Consider the following 19104-nt stretch of genomic DNA (forward strand, 5'->3'; position numbering starts at 1 on the left):
CATTGCAAGTGACCAGTAATCCAATTTATATATCTATATGACTGAAAATTGAAATGCTCAGCATTCTGGCCAGAAAACGTTCAGCATCCTTTTCTTGCCAGAAAAGGTTCAGGGCAAGTAATCCAAATTACACACTCACCCTATTGATCCATGCAACATTACTGTTTGTTTTCCCCACGCAATTTTGTAATGAAATTTTAGAAGATTCAACAAAGCTTTTTCTTCTCAAAGACACACAACCAACAAAACTTCCGAAGTAGAAATGAGAAATTCTTCCCTAGTGCTGAAATGAGAAACTTAGAGTGTTACCTTAACTAGAACAGGAAGTATATTCACTCATGCAAGGAGCCAAGGCCTTGACATTGAAACAATAGCAACTATGAAACCGGGACATTAGTTTTATTCGTCTTAAGAAGTTAAGATACATTAGAGGCTTGTCTGTAGTTTTCGCTTGCATGGATTTTGTTCCATTTGCTCCACATTGGAAATTCAAATTCTAACCAGAAATGACAATTCCAAATACTGCATTTAGTAGAGAAATATAGACGCCCTTACAAATTCCAAGCAGCAATGGAATTCCAACTCTTCTCAAGTCAACCTGGCACTTCACAGAACTATCAAAGCCCAAATTATAGTTATACTAGTTATTCGGAGGCAGTCCTCAACTTCTAATGATTTGATTTTAATTACAGCAAGACAAAAACCAAAACAGAATTATGATGGTGAATTTGGATTTTGTTTACACAGGCGATTACCTTAAGTTCCTACCATTGTCAGCTCTCTCTCACAGCAATGATTTGCTTTTGGGGTATGGTGGAAGGGGCACTACCGCACTACTGTCTTTTGTAGTTGAAAGGGGGTCCATACAATTGAACATCAAACTTTTAGCGGCATTGGGTTAGTAATCCAAAAATTTTCAACTGCATGTTTAAATTGATAAAAATCTGTACTATAATGAACTCGGTTATATATTGTTTCACAAATTACAATGATGTTAGAAGTGGGATTTGAATCGACCGGCTTGCTGGAGAGCCAGAATGTGAGTCTGGCTTCTTATACCAGTTGGCCTATTTGGCCATCCCAATACCTGCATGTTTGAAATTAATCCTGAAATCCAGTTTGTTGAACTCTGTACTAATATTTTCATACTGCAGGCAATACCCGAAATCAATGTGCATACCTCCTAAGGTACAATTGCTCAGCTAATACAAACGACCCTAAAATTGTAACCATTACAGTGCCTAAGGGATTGAAAGCCGAGTAAAAGACAGGCACCCTTTCCTTCACTACAATTCCTATAACAAAATAAGCAACCCCTGAGGGTATTCCCTGCATGAAATTAAAAGTAAAAATGTTCAAATCTGTTCTGGTGTTAGTATTAACCAAGTTCAGTTATATAACAAAAAAAGTCTTACTACCCCATAAACAGAAGCTAAGAGTGTGGTGTCGCACTGTATAGACCATGCAGGACAAGTGTTTACATCTTAAGGACATAACTAATGAGTATTTACAGTGAACAACCACATATATATAGTATTTACAACACTCTCCCTTGGATGTCCACTAATTTGTACTTGCCAACCCACAATTCACTACCAAAAGAGTTTCATGATTTCTAATTGGGCCACTTCTCCTAATCAACAAGACCAGAGATAAGTACATGTACAAATTGCTGAATGTTCAGGGATAACAGGTGAATATCAAAGCTCAGAAGAACTATACGGTAGAGAAGTTGGTTTCCTCAATAGTTTTCAATTGCTAGGTTATAAGGTCAAATTGGGAGGGTGTCACAGTAAAACCAACAATGCACCTGATATTCATTTTGTCAAACCAACACAGTTCTTGCCATAGAAGACATGAAGGCGGCACAATATCACACCGTTCACATGGAGACTTGTTAACACTTTCGACACAATGGGAAAGCAAAACTGCAAAAGTTTATAGTCTATTCCTCTAAGGAGCGCATTATCTGTCACATTCAATCAACTAAATTGCCAAGCGAACAGACGAGGACAGAGTATCACATCACTTACAGAGCTTCAATTTTTTAAAATACGAAGATACCATGGATTTGGGGTAAGGTTTCGTAGCGAGACAAGTTGGGAAATTCTCAGGTTGCTCAATCCACAGTTTGTGCTCTATGCCACCAGCTTTGAGCTTCTCAGACAAGTTCAATATTTGAGGTTCTCCCTTCACCTCAAGAGTAACCTGCACAAGAAGTTAAGAACACAGCATATTAACCACTAACATATACATTTTCATCGACAATGCTAATAGTTCCGGCAGTCAATAAATGACAACTTTGCAATCCCAATTAACTGATCAACAATACAAATCCAAACAAATTACAAACTATAAGCAGCTTATAATCTACAATCATGCTCAAGATTTCGGTCTAAATCTCAATAAGGAATAGTTTGAAACTACACAACCTCATATTAACCAAACACGTAGCTACAGATTGCATATCTAGCTATGTAATTGTCTCGTGTAATAGGAAAACTACCAAACATGTAATTGGACCAAAAACATCAACTAACATTTGTACGATTCAAACTTTCAAGCATCGCATTGGCCAAGAAACTAAAACTCTGTCCAGTGACGCCGCCGAGATTGACCGCAAATGGATACAAAGCGAGGTTGAACTTTTTACCTTATGCATAGAATCGATATTTTCAGGGCTACAATACTGGAGCGTGTGTGGGTCGTCTTTGTGGGACCAGATGGCGGAGACGGAGGCATGGCAGCCCTGTGTTACTACACTGCCCAACGGCCACGTGTCGATTAGGTCTCGCCGGAGCACCACGTACTGAACGAGGACGTCGGGGGTCTCGGGTTTCGAGGTGTCCGGATTGGCTTCCGAGGCCGGTTGAGACATTGAGTTGAATCCGAGTCGACTCGGGGCGGTGGGTGAAGGTTTTGGCCCGAATCGAACTCGGGTGCTTGAGAGATGAGAAAGGGTGGGAGTGAAACGAAGTGGCGAGACAATATAGGCCATCATATAATTACCCGTAGGAGCACGAGCATCTATACTATAATTACCCCCGATTTTCCCCCTCCTACGATGTCGTTTTGGTTGAGAAACAGACAAAGAAAACAATGTAATCTTCTACGGTTCTACCTAGTGGCTTTAAACTTTCTTTACTTTGGTTCAACTAAATTGAGATTTTGGTACCTAATTTGGATAATTTTTCACTTTCATCCCCTAAATATAGGTTTAGTATGGCCAATCATGCTCTTGTACTTAAAAAGTTCTTGAACAAGTACGACTTGTAATGGATTGAACTAATTTAGGTGATGCATGCATTCAGAGTAGTAGCTTAAACAGGTGTACGTTGGTTGTGATTATTCACGAGGTATACAAATCGCTAGCTGTAATAGCCTTTAGGCTGGCCATATATATCTTCTAAGAAACTGTAAGTAGCAATATATACCCTAGATTTATATGTCTATACAAGTACTTGGGATCTGTTTAGATCGAAAGAATATGTCCCAGAGTGCAAAGACAAACATGAATGTGGAGGAGGAGGGTTGAAAAGAAGCAGAGATTGCAGAATTTGATTCCAGGGGCATTTTCAAAGTCAGTAGTCCTACGCCATCCAAAGTGGAACCACAACTGTTCTCTCAAATGTTGATGGACAATATTACTCCTCTTTTCTGTAATGGTCTCGGCCTCAAACACTCGGATGATTGAACAAACTCGATAATGGAGGCAGTGGTCTAGCTGGAGCTAGCTGCACACAAGTCATCTTGCTGTGTTGCTTGTCTTGGCGAAGATAGATAATCAGGCTTGTTTCTATGTCAAGAAATAGCTTAGGTGTTTCCTTTGCCTAATCTAAATGATATCATAAACTATAGCACGTCTATATTCAACCCATTATATAGCTCATAATATGTTGATTATTGCTTCTCCATGTTCTTAATAATAAACAGGTCATGTGATGATCGGAAAAGAAAAAAAGAAAAAAAAACAGGTCATGTTGACAATACAATGAATGGTTCAGTCATTGACTACTACCACGCTCTTCTTTTATTTTTATTTCCCACGCCATCGATTCCATTATGTCACTAGATTTGAACCTATAATATTTATATCCAAGACTAATTTACTAAATTTTGCGGGATTTAGTCTTTTAGCACAATTCTTAGCGGCCGTTCGATTCATGAATTTTCTTCAAGCTACATGTCCACATCCGCACATGTTATTTTAGCTTGAAAAGTCGAAGTTTGTTTTATTACTTTATAGTTGCGAAGAAAAAACTTCCTTCCCCCTTCCGAATATTATCAGTGAAAGGAGAAGTAGCTTGAGAAAAGGCAAACTAGAACAAGAAAGGAACATTAGGCAAAAAGCCGAAAAAAGAAGAAAGGAATAAACTCTGGGGCTTGCCCGCTTCATCCAATTTTGGTGGAGAATAAAAAAAAGAGATTTTTTTTCTTTCACTTTTGTTTTACCGTTGTTAAAACAAGATTTTGAGGAAGATATTTACTAGGGTTTATGCGGGAGCTTTGTCTCGAATAAGAGACTAATGTTAAATTAGGATATTTCTTGCATTGCTATATATAAAGTCACGACCTCCTACGTACAAAGAAAAAACTAATGCTATACGACTCCTACATACGAAGAAGAGACAAGTGCTATTCAACTAAATGGTACTGGATGATTTTTACTTACCCTACTCGTAAAGTAAATCATTCCCCATAATCAAATTCAGATCAAAATAAATAGTATCATATACTTATTTCTTTTGTTACCAATTGATCACGAGAACACTATTCTTTATGAAAAAAATACTGTGTCTCCATGACTCCATACATAGATATTGTTTACCCAAATTAAGTCTATAGCACCCACTTTCGATAAATATTAAAATGGTAAATCTGGGCCCGCTCAACCCTAATATGAGGTTTAGATTTTGGATTAGGGTTGAGATATTGGCCCATTCATCAAAAGCCTATTTAAAGAGCTAGTAAGATTGGTTTTCAGACAATTGACCAAACAAAAAGATAAAGAAAGAAAGAAAAAATTTTGGTTGGGAACAGTCGTATAGAAGCTTCACAAAGTCACCGACTTGCCCACCATTGCCATCCAAAGCCATTAGGGTTGCCGTCTTCTCTCTCTCCGGCCTTCGCCTTCACTCTCACTTTAAGGTACTCCCGCTACTCCTCATCTCCATCGATTTCCATCTCTCATTTTCGCCATTTCATTTATTCACGGAACACTTTCCTTTCTCTGATTTCATCAAAGTTTCTCATCGATCAGCTTTTGTAGTTGTTTGTTATTTTGAAATTGAAGTCTGTGATCTTATTTCTCATGATTTTGTGTCCAGTCTAAGTCCATAAGCTGAGAATCTTACTGTGTATGTGTGAGTGTTTTAGGCTTTGATTTTTTTTTTTTTTTACTTTTCTGCGTGTGAATTTGAACAGGTTTTTTGATGATTATGATTCAGTTTTGACCATCAGGAGGTGAAAATTTTTCTGGTTTATTGGTGAAAATTGTGGTAGATTGGTAGGGGGTTGGTAGCTATGAGGTGGTTTAGAGCAGGGTCTGGTGTGGCAAAGCTTGCCATTAGGAGATCAGTATCGACCAGTGGATCATACACTGTGACAAGGCGGGTTATTCCGTCGCAGAATCGGTACTTGCACACAACAATATGCAAGTCGAAGGCAGAAGCTGCGCCGGTTCCTCGTCCGGTGCCACTTTCTAGGCTCACTGATAGTTTCTTGGATGGAACCAGCAGTGTGTATTTGGAAGGGCTTCAGAGGGCCTGGGAAGCTGACCCCGATAGCGTTGATGAGTCGTGGGATAATTTCTTTAGGAATTTTGTGGGTCAGGCCTCTACGTCGCCTGGGATTTCGGGGCAAACCATCCAAGAGAGTATGCGTTTGTTGTTGCTCGTGAGGGCTTACCAGGTTAATGGTCACATGAAAGCTAAACTTGATCCTTTGGGCTTGGAGGAGAGAGAAATCCCAGATGATTTGGACCCTGCGCTGTATGGGTTCACTGAGGCTGATCTTGACAGGGAGTTCTTTTTAGGGGTTTGGAAGATGGCTGGGTTTCTTTCTGAGAATCGTCCAGTGCAGACCCTTAGGTCCATATTGACCCGGCTTGAGCAGGCCTACTGTGGGAGCATTGGGTATGAGTATATGCATATTGCCGATCGAAACAAATGTAACTGGTTGAGAGATAAGATTGAGACCCCGACGACGATGCAATACAACAGGCAGCGCCGTGAGGTTATTCTTGACAGGCTTATTTGGAGTACACAGTTTGAGAACTTCTTGGCCACTAAGTGGACAACAGCAAAGAGGTTTGGGCTTGAAGGTTGTGAAACTCTCATTCCTGGTATGAAGGAGATGTTTGATAGGGCAGCAGATCTTGGGGTTGAGAGCATAGTTATTGGAATGCCTCACAGAGGAAGATTGAATGTATTGGGTAATGTGGTCCGAAAGCCTTTGCGTCAGATATTTAGTGAATTCAGTGGCGGCACAAAGCCTGTAGATGAAGTTGGGCTTTACACAGGGACTGGTGATGTCAAGTATCACTTGGGAACTTCTTATGATCGACCCACTAGAGGTGGGAAGAGAATTCATCTATCTTTGGTTGCAAATCCAAGTCACTTGGAAGCTGTGGATCCAGTTGTTGTTGGAAAAACTAGAGCAAAGCAGTATTATTCAAATGATGTGGACAGAACCAAGAATATGGGGGTTTTGATCCATGGAGATGGTAGCTTTGCTGGACAAGGTGTGGTCTACGAGACTCTGCATCTTAGTGCTCTTCCTAATTACACCACTGGCGGGACCATACACATTGTGGTGAACAACCAAGTTGCCTTCACGACTGACCCAATGTCTGGTAGATCTTCAGAGTACTGCACTGATGTTGCTAAAGCCTTGAATGCCCCTATCTTCCACGTAAATGCTGATGATATGGAGGCAGTCGTTCATGTCTGTGAGCTTGCAGCTGAGTGGCGCCAGACTTTCCATTCTGATGTTGTAGTTGATTTAGTTTGTTATCGTCGATTTGGGCATAATGAGATTGATGAGCCGTCATTTACGCAGCCCAAAATGTACAAGGTATGCCTTCCTATATGTTAGAACTTGATATGATACTTTTTTCCTTTTCTAATGATAAATCTTGAACCATCCTCCCTGTTTTGCTTCCTGGTTTTAATACTGGAGTACTATTGTGCAGCTCTTGGTATGGATAAAGCAGACTCCTGACTATTTGTTTTTTGTTCGACATTATTGGTTGGTTACAGGTTATTAGGAGTCATCCAAATCCTCTAACTATTTACAAGAACAAACTTTTAGAATCTGGACAAGTGACCAAAGATGATATTGAGAGGATACAGAGCAAGGTTAATACGATTCTAAACGAAGAGTTCTTAGCTAGCAAAGATTATGTTCCTCAAAGAAGGGACTGGCTTTCATCTCATTGGTCTGGGTTCAAGTCACCTGAACAGCTTTCTCGTATCCGTAATACTGGGTATAGCACTTTGTCTATCTGTTTCATCTACACTTTTAATTTTCTTATTTATTTTATATTGATGAATTCCCTATGCTATTATCAGTGTAAAACCAGATATTTTGAAGAATGTTGGCAAAGCGATCACAGCCCTACCTGAAAATTTTAAGCCTCACAGAGCAGTAAAGAAGGTATATGGAGAACGTGCACAAATGATTGAGACTGGTGAAGGCATCGACTGGGCTGTTGGAGAAGCACTTGCCTTTGCTACACTGCTAGTAGAGGGTAACCATGTAAGATTGAGTGGACAGGATGTTGAAAGAGGTACATTTAGTCATCGACATGCTGTACTTCACGACCAGGAAACAGGGGAAAGGTATTGCCCTCTGGATCATGTTATAGCGAACCAAGATGAGGAGATGTTTACAGTTAGCAACAGGTAATGACTGATTAATTTCTCTTGTGTTCTCTTCTTTAAGTATCGTCAGAATATTGCTCTATGATTGTATTGCTCTCTGGATCATATGGTCCATTTTGAAAAATTCATTGCAATGATCCTTTGTTATATGCCCTTTGGTAGCAAGTTGTGTTGTGCTTTAATATAATACCCAAGAAGTCATAGTAAGATAAGTTAATATTCCTTTATAGTTTGTTAATCTGAGAAGAAATGATGATTCTGGGCCAGGAAAGCTTCATTAAATCTCTATTCCAGTGCACAATATTCTATTTTAATATCCCTTTTCAGTTTAATCTGTACTAGTGTAGACCATGTCTCCCTTGTTATCTAGAATATATGCATTTTGAGGGATAATACTTGGGTCTAAATCAGTTTGGACTATAGATATGAGAGATTTTGGATGGCTAGGTCAAAATAAAGTGGACCTGATAAAATGGGTGCATATGACTACTAAATAGTGCTTGATAGAGTTGGTGTTCGTGTTTAGTATCTCTCTGCATTAGCTGATTGTGATTTTGTATGCAGCTCACTTTCGGAGTTCGGTGTTCTTGGATTTGAATTGGGTTACTCAATGGAGAATCCAAATGCATTGGTGATTTGGGAAGCTCAATTTGGTGATTTTGCCAATGGGGCTCAAGTTATATTTGATCAGTTTTTGAGCAGCGGGGAGTCAAAGTGGCTTCGCCAAACTGGGCTTGTTTTACTGCTTCCACATGGTTATGATGGTCAGGGACCTGAACATTCTAGTGCAAGATTGGAGCGATTTCTTCAGGTTTTCCATATTCGCTCCCTCTTTTCCCTTTGGACAATAGTGTTTGGCATTTCATTGATCCTCAGCTAATCAAGTTTATACTAATGGCATGACAGATGAGTGATGACAATCCTTATGTCATACCTGAGATGGATCCTACACTCCGGAAGCAAATTCAGGAATGCAATTGGCAGATTGTGAATGTGACCACTCCTGCTAATTATTTCCATGTCCTGCGTCGTCAGGTGAGTGAAACTATATCGGTTTTGTCCATTGCTCAGCATTGAGTTTCTGCATCCATGTTCTTATGCCTTTTTTCTTTGGCTCATTACGTAGATAAACAGGGACTTCCGCAAACCTCTTGTTGTCATGGCTCCTAAAAACTTGCTTCGGCACAAGGACTGCAAATCAAATTTATCTGAGTTTGATGATGTTCAAGGCCACCCAGGGTTTGACAAGCAGGGAACCAGATTTAAGCGCCTCATTAAAGATCAAAATGACCACTCTGATCTGGAGGAGGGTATCAGACGGCTTGTTCTTTGCTCTGGGAAGGTATTATGTACCTTCATTTCTCCTTGCATAAAGTAATCAATAGGCATTCTTTTTGGCAAAAAAAAAAGAAAAAGAAAAAGAAAAAAGGGGCCACTAAGCTTCTGATAAACAGATTTATAAACTATGCTAACTAACAGAAGTATAAATTTTACCTTAACACACACAATTAAAACTTTATTAGATCTTGTGGGCTGGTCTGCATTCTAAGTTTTCTCTGCATTCAGATTTATTATGAGCTTGATGAAGTGCGAAGAAAGACCAGTGCAAAGGATGTTGCAATATGTAGAGTGGAACAGCTTTGCCCCTTCCCATATGACCTCATCCAGCGAGAGCTGAAGCGATATCCTAGTAAGTACTTACGAGCTGCATTATGACAGCAACTACTACTATTAGCCATTATCTCTCTGCTCTTTGTCTAGAGCTCTAGAAACAAGCCATTTTCTCCATTGATTTCATTTTATGACCTTTTTAGCATTAAAAAAAAAAAAAAAACTTAATTCTATTCCAGTAGTTACATCGTAATCGTTATTTAGAAGCCTTGTGCATACACCATATGTTGTGTTACCGTATCTTGTGAAAATTCACCTACCATGGGGGGATGTACTACGGGGCATGCCAAGTCTGTTTCTAAATTAAAGTAGCTTGTGCTTTGTTTCTAAAAATTGAGTGTGGTTATTCGTATTACCAATTGTTCCAGCCTTACATCTTCTTTGGTAGAAAGAATGGCGGGTGCAGTAATTCAATGGATTGGATAAGTATGAGGATTTAGAAAGGTGATAGACTAGTCATTGATCTACTCTAAAAGTAGATACAAGCAGGGGGTATAAATGTATTTACCAAGAATTTTGTTTTGTTTTTGTTTCAAATCATTTTATGTTTGAAAGAAAATTACAAGTTGTGGTTTGATTGGGTTTAGTCATTGATCTACTCTAAAAGTAGATACAAGCAGGGGGTATAAATGTATTTACCAAGAATTTTGTTTTGTTTTTGTTTCAAATCATTTTATGTTTGAAAGAAAATTACAAGTTGTGGTTTGATTGGGTTTAGTGTTGGGTTCGTGGAGCTGCTGATAACATGATATTAACAAATATCGTTGTTTGATTCCTTCAGATGCTGAGATAGTTTGGTGCCAGGAAGAGCCAATGAACATGGGTGGCTATAGCTACATTCAACCTCGCCTATGCACTGCCATGAAGTCGCTGAGCAGAGGAACTATTGACGACATCAAATATATTGGCCGCGCTCCATCTGCTGCCACAGCCACTGGTTTCTATCAAGTTCACCTCAAGGAACAAGCAGACATTGTTCACAAAGCACTGCAGCCTGAGCCAATCGATTAAATTGATTGAAGCTGGTTCATAACTGTTGGAAAACATACAAGGACGTACTTGCATGGATACTATATGAATGTCCTGAATCTGTCGAGTCAAAACAATTGTTTTTGCAAAATTTCCAGCATCTAGCCGCCTTGGTATCCAATGCAAGTTAATAGCACGTCTAGTTTTGATTTTTCATTCTTATATATTGAGAATAATGTCTAGCTGCTTTTGTAATAACGGTTGGCTTGGTAACTCTGAAATTGGTTTTTTATTTATTTCTTGGCTTGCTAATACTACATACCCTGAAATTCAAAGCCTTGACCTCTTGGGATTTCCCTTCAAAACACCCCACAAGAAGTCGAGGCTGTCTTCGATTCTACCAACAAAGTTATCCATTTTCATCAAAGCTACGCTGTTGTAAGCACTAAAGACACTTTTCCAATCCATCAGCTTGATTTCAATTTTGTATATCTCCTCCATTTCCCGCAACTGTTCCACAATTGATGTCAGACGGCTCTTGCCAGAACCGCTGACTCAGGTAGCTTCTGTAACGTTAAAAGTGACTCAGTCTGCATGATTACAACCCCGCACTGGTCAAGTAGTCCCCTTCCATTACATCTTTGAAGATTACGTCGTGCTGTTCGGGAACTATCCCATCCACATTCTGCTGTATCACGTAGTGCTCTGCAACAGTAAAGAGATCCTGACGATATTATTCTCTGCAGCATTTTCAGTTTTGATTTCTAGGACAAAGCTTTTCAGTATCCCTATGCATTGCTTCCCATGATGCATGAGGTAAAACAGCTCAGCCAAAGCCGTAGAAAGCCGCTTCCCAACCATTTTCACCATTGCTTCCAAAGCCTCTAGGATACCAGCTCCGCCCATTCCATCTATAATCCACTCCAGGACGCTCTTTCCTTCTCCATTTGAGAGCCGGCTCAGCATTTTTTCTAGCTCTTCACCAACACTTAACCCAGGATCTAAATGACCAAGATAAGCCGAGTCTCCTCCGATCATTTCCCATGTGACCTTTTTTTCTTGGTCACCCGAGCATGATCCACAGTCGACGTCGCCTGCTTCTTTTCAGAAGCAAGACTCTGCTCCTTATCGTTGTCCACTTCCATATTCTCAGTACCGGAGATGGATAAATCTCATTCAACTCTCGCTGTATCTCTGTTCTTGCTTTCTGGATATTGTGGGTCGCCGAAGTCAGTGCAGCAGTGCGTTGCGCTTTATATCTCTGCTGGAGGGCACTCAAAAACTCCTCTGTCTTATTCATATAGCTGTTGAGGAAGGATATCCGGCTCCTCCTTGTTAAGTGTTTTCTGTTTTGAATTAGCTTTGAATAAGTAAAAGTCCTAGTCTACTAGGAGTTTGTTTTGTTTACCAAGTCTTTAGGGAAATCCCATGAACTTAGGAGTTGTTAGTCATGGGTAGTTGTTCCAGATTTTTTGCTTAGTTTGTTTTGTACGCTCTATTTATACAGAGCCACTCTCAATCAATGAATGCAATTCAGTTCCAATAATCCTTCTCTATTTTCATATCGTTCTCTTATTCTAACAATCTGGTATCAGAGCCCCCACTGGGCCTGAGGTGAAAAGCAGCAGCTTTGTGTGTCTTGCAGCAGCAAGGGTTATGGCAACAGAGAACAATTACGTGCAGCCTTCAATACCACGCTTTGATGGTCACTATGACCATTGGAGCATGCTAATGGAGAACTTCCTGAGGTCGAAGGAGTATTGGAGCCTCATTGAGACAGGCTTTACTGAGCTTGCCACTGGAGAGGGGATGACGGCTGCACAGAGAAGGACATTGGATGAGTTGAAGCTGAAAGATCTCAAGGTAAAGAATTACCTCTTTCAGGCAATTGACCGCGCAATTTTGGAGACCATTCTCCAAAAGGACACAGCGAAGCAGATATGGGACTCGCTGAAAAAGAAGTATGAAGGAAATGCAAGAGTGAAACGCTCTCAGCTCTAAGCACTACGTCGAGAGTTTGAGACCCTTGAGATGAAGGTTGGTGAGTCTGTTTCGGATTATTTCTCAAGAGTTATGTCAGTGGCAAATAGGATGCGAACCCATGACGAAACAGATGCAAGATGTTACTGTGGTGGAGAAGATACTTCGCTCCTTGACTGACAAGTTCAACTACATAGACTGCTCCATTGAAGAATCCAAAGACATTGATAAGTTATTAGTGGATGAGCTGCAGAGTTCGTTGCTCGTACATGAGCAAAAACTCAATCGAAATAATGGAGAGGAGCAAGCAGCCTTGAAAGTAGCAACAAATGGTGGTTTTCCAACAAGAGGAAGAGGTCGTGGGACTTGGAGAGGTAGAGACAGAGGCTTTCGAGATGGCAGCGGCAGTAGGACCCGACATGATCTTCAATCCTACGATAGGACCAAACATGATCTTCAATCCTATGATAGGACCAAACATGATCTTCAATCCTATGATAGGACCAAACATGATCTTCACTCCTACGATCATCAGCCCTCAAATTCCCAAGGTAGAGGCAGGGGGCATTTTGATAAGTCCAAGGTTGAATGCTTCAGATGTCATGGGCTTGGTCACTTTCGTTCGGAGTGTTATGCGAAGCTTCACAAAGAAAAGCAAAAGAATGGGGAGCAGTCCAATTTTGCAGAGAAAAAGGAAGAGGAAGAAGAGACACTTCTGATGGCATTGCATGTGAAAGAGGAGCCTGAAGCAAACACATGGTACTTAGACTCCGGGTGTAGCAATCACATGTGCGGTAGTAAATCATCTTTCTCTGTTTTGGATGAAGCATTTCGCAATGTTGTAAGGTTTGGTGATAATTCTACTGTAAATGTTATGGGCAAGGGTGATATTCGAATTAGAACTAAAGCTGATCATATTGAAACAATCTCCAATGTGTTCTATGTTCCTGATTTGAAGAGTAACCTGTTGAGTATTGGTCAGCTTCAAGAGAAGGGATATGTGTCTACAATCAGGGAAGGTGCTTATGAAGTTTATGATCCTCAAAGAGGTCTAATTGCTCATGTAAAGATGACGCCAAACAGACTATTTCCGCTGCGAATCAAGAGTGCTCATTCATGCCATTTGACTGAGATAAAAGATTCAACATGGCTATGGCATTTTCGCTATGGTCATTTGAATTTTAATGGATTGCAGACTCTATATCAGAAGAAGATGGTTACTGGTCTTCCTCAAATCTGTGCTCCCTCCAACAAAGTATGTGAAGATTGTTGTGTTGGCAAGCAGCATCGTGAGTCATTCCCAAAAGGAAAAGCCTGGAGAGCTCGTGCACCACTTGAGCTAGTTCATTCTGACATATGTGAACCCATCTCTCTGGAATCTAATGGTAAAAAGAAGTACTTTATTTCTTTTGTAGATGATTATAGCCGGAAAATATGGGTTTATTTTTTGTTAGAAAAATCAGAAGCTCTTGCTACATTTAGAAGCTTTAAAGTTCTAGTTGAGAAGGAGGTTGGCATACCTATTAAGATCCTGAGGACTAATCGTGGTGGTGAGTACAACTCACAGGAGTTTGTGAGTTTTTGTGCTTTGCATGGAATTCGGAAGCAGCTTACTACAACCTATACATGCACCGCAGCAAAATGGTGTATGTGAAAGGAAGAATCATACTATTGTAAATATGGTACGAAGCATGCTTGCAAGAGGAGGAATTGGGAAGTCTTTTTGGTCGGAAGCAGTAAATTGGAGCATTCATATATTGAATAGAAGCCCTACATTTGCTGTTCAAAATATGACTCCACAAGAGGCTTGGAATGGAGGTAAACCTGTTGTTGATCACTTCAAAATATTTGGCTGCATTGCTTATGCTCACATTCCAGATCAAAAAAGAAAGAATCTTGATGACAAGGGTGAAAAATGCATATTTCTTGGAGTGAGTGAGCAATCCAAAGCCTACAAATTGTATAATCCCATCATGAAGAAGATTGTGATCAGCCGAGATGTTGTTTTTGATGAGGAGAGCACATGAAATTGGGCAGACAAGAGCACCCAACGAAAGCAAGTACCTGTGAGCTTTGATGAAGAACAATTAAGAGTGCAGCAACAAATCCCTCCTACAGTAGGAGTGCAGCTGCAAATCTCTCCTACCGAAGACATGACAAATGAGCAGCCAATACATGAAGCTCAAGCAGCAGCTCCAAGCTCAGAATCTCAAAGAACAAACAGGAAGAGACCTGCATGGATGATTGACTATGTAAGTGGAGATGAACTTTCTGATGATTATCAATTTTCTCATTTGATTTTATTTGCAGACTGTGATCCTTTAACTTTTGAGGATGCGGTCAAAGAAAAGAAATGGCAGAATGCTATGGATGCAGAGATAAGAGCAATAGAGAAAAATGACACTTGGGAGCTTACTGATCTTCCAAAGGGGCAGAAGACTATAGGAGTGAAATGGGTCTTTAAGACCAAGTTGAATGAAAAAGGAGAAGTGGAGAAGCACAAAGCTCGGTTGGTAGCAAAGGGATACAAGCAAGAGTATGGTGTTGATTATAGGGAAGTTTTCGCTCCAGTGGTGAGGCTTGACACAATCAGGTTGGTGATCTCAGTTGCAGCACAAAATGCTTGGCCTATCTTTCAGTTAAATGTTAAATCTGCGTTTTTGCATGGAGAGTTGCAAGAGCAGGTGTATGTTGATCAACCCACTGGTTATGTGCAAAAAGGTAGTGAGAAGAAAGTCTATAAGCTGAAAAAGGCTCTTTACGGGCTTAAACAAGCACCTAGAGCTTGGTATAGCTGTATAGATGCCTACTTTGCTGGACCTGGGTTCAAAAAGTGTCCTTATGAGCATACTTTGTACATCAAATGTGGAGCTGCAAGGAAGTACTTGATTGTTTGCTTGTATGTAGATGATCTAATCTACACCGGAAATGATGAGCTGATGTTTCATGATTTCAAGAAGTCTATGATGGAGGAGTTTGATATGACAGACCTGGGAATGATGCATTACTTCCTTGGCATTGAGGTAGTACAATCAGCAGCTGGAATCTTCATTACACAAAAGAAGTACGCACTGGAGGTGTTGGAGAAGTTTGAGATGAAGAACTGCAATTCTGTTGCAATCCCAGCAGAACCAGGATTGAAGTTGGTTAAAAATCATAAACTAGGATCGAAGTTGGCTAACGATCCTAAAAGCAAGAAGGTTGACAGCACGTTCTTCAAACAAATTGTTGGTAGTCTGATATACCTCACAGCCACAAGGCCTGATATAATGTTTGCAGTAAGCCTTATTAGCAGGTTTATGGAGCATCCAACTGAGCAACGCATCCTTGCTGCAAAAAAGGTGTTACGCTACTTGAAAGGTACAATTGATTTTGGTATCTTTTATAAGAAGGGAGAAATGTCAGAACTTGTTGCGTTTACTGATAGTGATTATGCTGGGGATGTAAATGATAGAAGGAGTACTTCTGGTTATGTGTTTATGATGGGTAGTGAGGCTGTTTCTTGGTCATCAAAGAAGCAGCAAGTTGTCTCTTTGTCAACAACTGAAGCCGAGTTCATTGTCGGAGGATCATGTGCCTGTCAAGCAGTATGGTTAAGGAGAATGCTTGGAGAAATAAATGTTCCTCAAGTGGAAGCTACTGCAGTTTATTGTGACAATAGTTCTACCATCCAGTTGTCAAAGAATCCGGTATTACATGGCAGGAGCAAACACATTGATGTAAGGTACCATTTCCTTCGTGATTTGACAAAGGATGGCATCATTGAGTTGGTTCATTGTAAAAGTGAAGATCAGATTGCTGATATCCTAACAAAGCCTCTCAAGGTTGCTACATTTATGAGGCTGCGAGGACTACTTGGTATGCATGTGTTCCTTGAAAGAAGTTACTAATGATATTACTGGTGCACATGGATTGACTTGCTGGAGTTTCTTAGTTAAACTGATGTCTTGATGACTATCAGTTTAAGGGGGCAATTATTAAGTGTTTTCTGTTTTGAATTAGCTTTGAATAAGTAAAATTCCTAGTCTACTAGGAGTTTGTTTTGTTTACCAAGTCTTTAGGGAAATCCCATGAACTTAGGAGTTGTTAGTCAGTTCATGTTAGTCATGGGTAGTTGTTCCAGATTTTTTGCTTAGTTTGTTTTGTACGCTCAATCAATGAATGCAATTCAGTTCCAATAATTCTTCTCTATTTTCATATCGTTCTCTTATTCTAACACTCCTATCCATATCTGAGTATCTGACACTGGGCTTTGGTTCAAGAACGCTGAGAAAACGGTACGCTTATTCAAGAAATGCCCAGAAAAGAACGACAAAGAGCCCATAACTCAAAGAAAAGAGGAGAAGAATGTAGATATAACAGAAAGATAAAAATGGTCTTGGGCTTCTTCAAGAAAGAAGAAGAACGATGATCGGAACGAAGAAAACAGTACGCTTATTCAAGAAATGCCCAGAAAAGAACGACGAAGAGCCCAGAACTCAACTCAAAGGGTAGAAGAATGTAGATATAACAGAAAGACAAAAAGGGTCTTGGGCTTCTTCAAGAAAGAAGAGAAACGATGATTGGAATGGAGAGTACGTACCTCTGAGACCCGTCAATATGATGATGATCATGAGCCAGGAAAGTTTACTTCAAGAACTGATATTTCTTGCTACTTTGGTCGCCTTCTGAAGTTCTGAGACTGTTCAACCCAACGCGCACTCGTAGTTAAGAGAAGTTAAGCTAATGGTGTGATTTGATCATTGCTCGTTTTTTCTGTTTGCTATTGTTTCCGAGTGAAAATAAGTGCGGGTTTTGAACACAGAAGCAAAATTCCACTTTTACCGTCACATATGCAACAGAAAAGGTGATTTCACCTTTTTATTTTTATTGTTTTTTTTTTGAAATAATTTTTTTTTAGAGAGGAAAGTTCATAAATATTTTGGAGAAAAAATATCAAACAATTTCCTAATTTTAATTCATTCAACATTTTTTTTTTTTTTTTTTGAAATAGAAATTGAATTCATTAGATCGACAGCAAAAAAGCTGAAGTCTGCCAAAATTTATATAAGAAATCCGACAAGAAAATTCGGAGTAACCTACCTAAGCTAAAGCAAACCTTTAAAGATCACTGGGACGCTCACATTTAAGCGGGCCTATACAAAAATGAAAAAAACCTCACCTCCTACGAAAAAGAATCATTCAACTAGCCCTCACTTGCCAATCACGCAATTGTGGTACAAACAAGAGACTAGAAACGTCATAGAAGACTCATAGAAGTGAATTCACCCTCAAATACATTAGGGTCCAGATTGCCTGGATTTGAGCCCAAGCCCGTAAGCCCAAGCCCAAGTCAACTCCTGCCTATTTGGAATAAGCCCCTGCCCCATCAGCCCAAGGTTGAACCCAGGCCCAAACCCGAGCCGACAAAGGAGGAGCATCCCTGTGCACCCCGCCACCGCCGGTCTGTACTCCAGCGACTCCTCGTAGCTCTGGCGGCCGACTTCTCCAAACGTGCCATCCCATCTCAAGTAAAGCCCACCGAAGGCTCTGCCTGCTACCCTGCAACAGATCCCCTTGCAGATCCGAAATCTGTCTGCAACTCCGAGACCCAACTGCCTAACCAAACACGATCAGTTCACGGCCCAAAAAAAAGCACGCTACGCCGCAACCCTCGCCTCTCAACCTGCAAGGACTGCCGCCATGCCCTACACCGGAAACACCACCACAATCGACTGCATGTCCGAAGAGAACCAACCCACAAAACCCGATTGGAATAAACCCAGAACCAATCTGCCGCCGCCGAACCAGACATGATCCAACCCAACGTCGCACCACCTCCACACCGTAATCGCACACGAGAGTGCGCCGCAGCCTTGCCTGACCTGGGGAGCAAAGTTTCACCTCCGCCAGCAACACGAAACCTAGGTTTCGTAAACCGAGGTAGCTCCAAAAAATTCGGAGGCCTTTTCAAGGTTAAGTCATTCAACACTTGGTACCTCAATATTGTAAATTATCATTTTGGTACCTAAGTTTTATTGATTCTCTTTCATGTCAACTAATTTTTTTTTTTAGAGATGTTTTCATCCATTTTAGTCTTGCGAACAAGATTCATTTAATTCTCTCTCACACACACACAAAGGTTCAGAAACTTTAGTGGAATTAATTGGATGGAGGTTTCCCAAACTAGGGTTCAAAACCAATTTTTTTTTTTTTCCCTACTGAAGGGAAAAGAAACGATGATATTTGGTTGGGTTAACAAGATATTAAATAGAGAAATCGAAGAGTAATGGATTGCAAAACAAAGGAAGAAGTGAGAAAGTCTCACAGTGAGTTACTAAAGCAGAATGTTATAGTGAAATAGTCTTGATCATACTAAAGGCAGTGCTATGCTCTAAATCGTGTCCAGAAATGTAAGAAACCACAAACACGCAAGGCTTGTTAGATGAGTAAATTAAAAATATATCCATTCATCCCCGGAAAAGACATCACAACCATGACATGCCAACTTGACTCAAATCTAACTCAAATGAGTGGGGACTTATTAGAAAATAGAGTCTCAAATAGTGCCCTCTTCCACATTGTGTCCAAAAATGTATAAACCACATGCAACGATTGTTCG

The 19104-nt window shown here is 40.3% G+C and overlaps 2 protein-coding genes across 3 annotated transcripts; one reads left to right on the plus strand and one right to left on the minus strand.

Moving 5' to 3' along the window:
- Positions 1 to 947: 947 nt before the first annotated feature.
- LOC112182629 (putative peptidyl-tRNA hydrolase PTRHD1) lies at positions 948 to 3023 on the minus strand. Its single transcript, XM_024321138.2, has 2 exons — positions 2654 to 3023; positions 948 to 2208 (listed from the first exon to the last, which is right to left on the minus strand). The coding sequence occupies exons 1-2, from the start codon at positions 2999 to 3001 to the stop codon at positions 2026 to 2028; spliced, it is 531 nt and encodes a 176-aa protein (XP_024176906.1). The 5' UTR covers positions 3002 to 3023; the 3' UTR covers positions 948 to 2025.
- Positions 3024 to 4989: 1966 nt separating this feature from the next.
- Positions 4990 to 10835, plus strand: LOC112182630 (2-oxoglutarate dehydrogenase, mitochondrial). 2 transcript variants are annotated; one of them, XM_024321140.2, is made up of 9 exons: positions 4990 to 5150; positions 5426 to 7074; positions 7260 to 7486; positions 7572 to 7904; positions 8448 to 8694; positions 8790 to 8918; positions 9010 to 9225; positions 9450 to 9573; positions 10336 to 10835. In XM_024321140.2, exons 2-9 carry the CDS (start codon positions 5524 to 5526, stop codon positions 10563 to 10565), a joined length of 3057 nt encoding a protein of 1018 aa, XP_024176908.1. In that variant the 5' UTR covers positions 4990 to 5150; positions 5426 to 5523; the 3' UTR covers positions 10566 to 10835. The 2 variants fall into 2 exon arrangements, with proteins under 2 accessions (XP_024176908.1, XP_024176909.1); XM_024321141.2 differs by having other exon boundaries at positions 4990 to 5148; positions 5448 to 7074.
- Positions 10836 to 19104: the final 8269 nt, after the last annotated feature.

Source organism: Rosa chinensis, chromosome 1 (genome assembly GCF_002994745.2).
Source record: "Rosa chinensis cultivar Old Blush chromosome 1, RchiOBHm-V2, whole genome shotgun sequence".
Taxonomy (NCBI): Eukaryota; Viridiplantae; Streptophyta; class Magnoliopsida; order Rosales; family Rosaceae; genus Rosa; species Rosa chinensis.

Excerpts from the sequence above, each read along its gene's own strand:
- LOC112182629 (XM_024321138.2), bottom strand. The coding sequence starts at position 3,001 with ATGATGGCCTATATTGTCTCGCCACTTCGTTTCACTCCCACCCTTTCT. Across the intron at positions 2,209-2,653 it reads ATATCGATTCTATGCATAAG|GTTACTCTTGAGGTGAAGGG; the intron begins GTAAAAAGTTCA and ends CTTCTTGTGCAG.
- LOC112182630 (XM_024321140.2), top strand. The coding sequence starts at position 5,524 with ATGAGGTGGTTTAGAGCAGGGTCTGGTGTGGCAAAGCTTGCCATTAGG. Across the intron at positions 9,226-9,449 it reads TTGTTCTTTGCTCTGGGAAG|ATTTATTATGAGCTTGATGA; the intron begins GTATTATGTACC and ends CTCTGCATTCAG. Across the intron at positions 9,574-10,335 it reads AGAGCTGAAGCGATATCCTA|ATGCTGAGATAGTTTGGTGC; the intron begins GTAAGTACTTAC and ends TGATTCCTTCAG.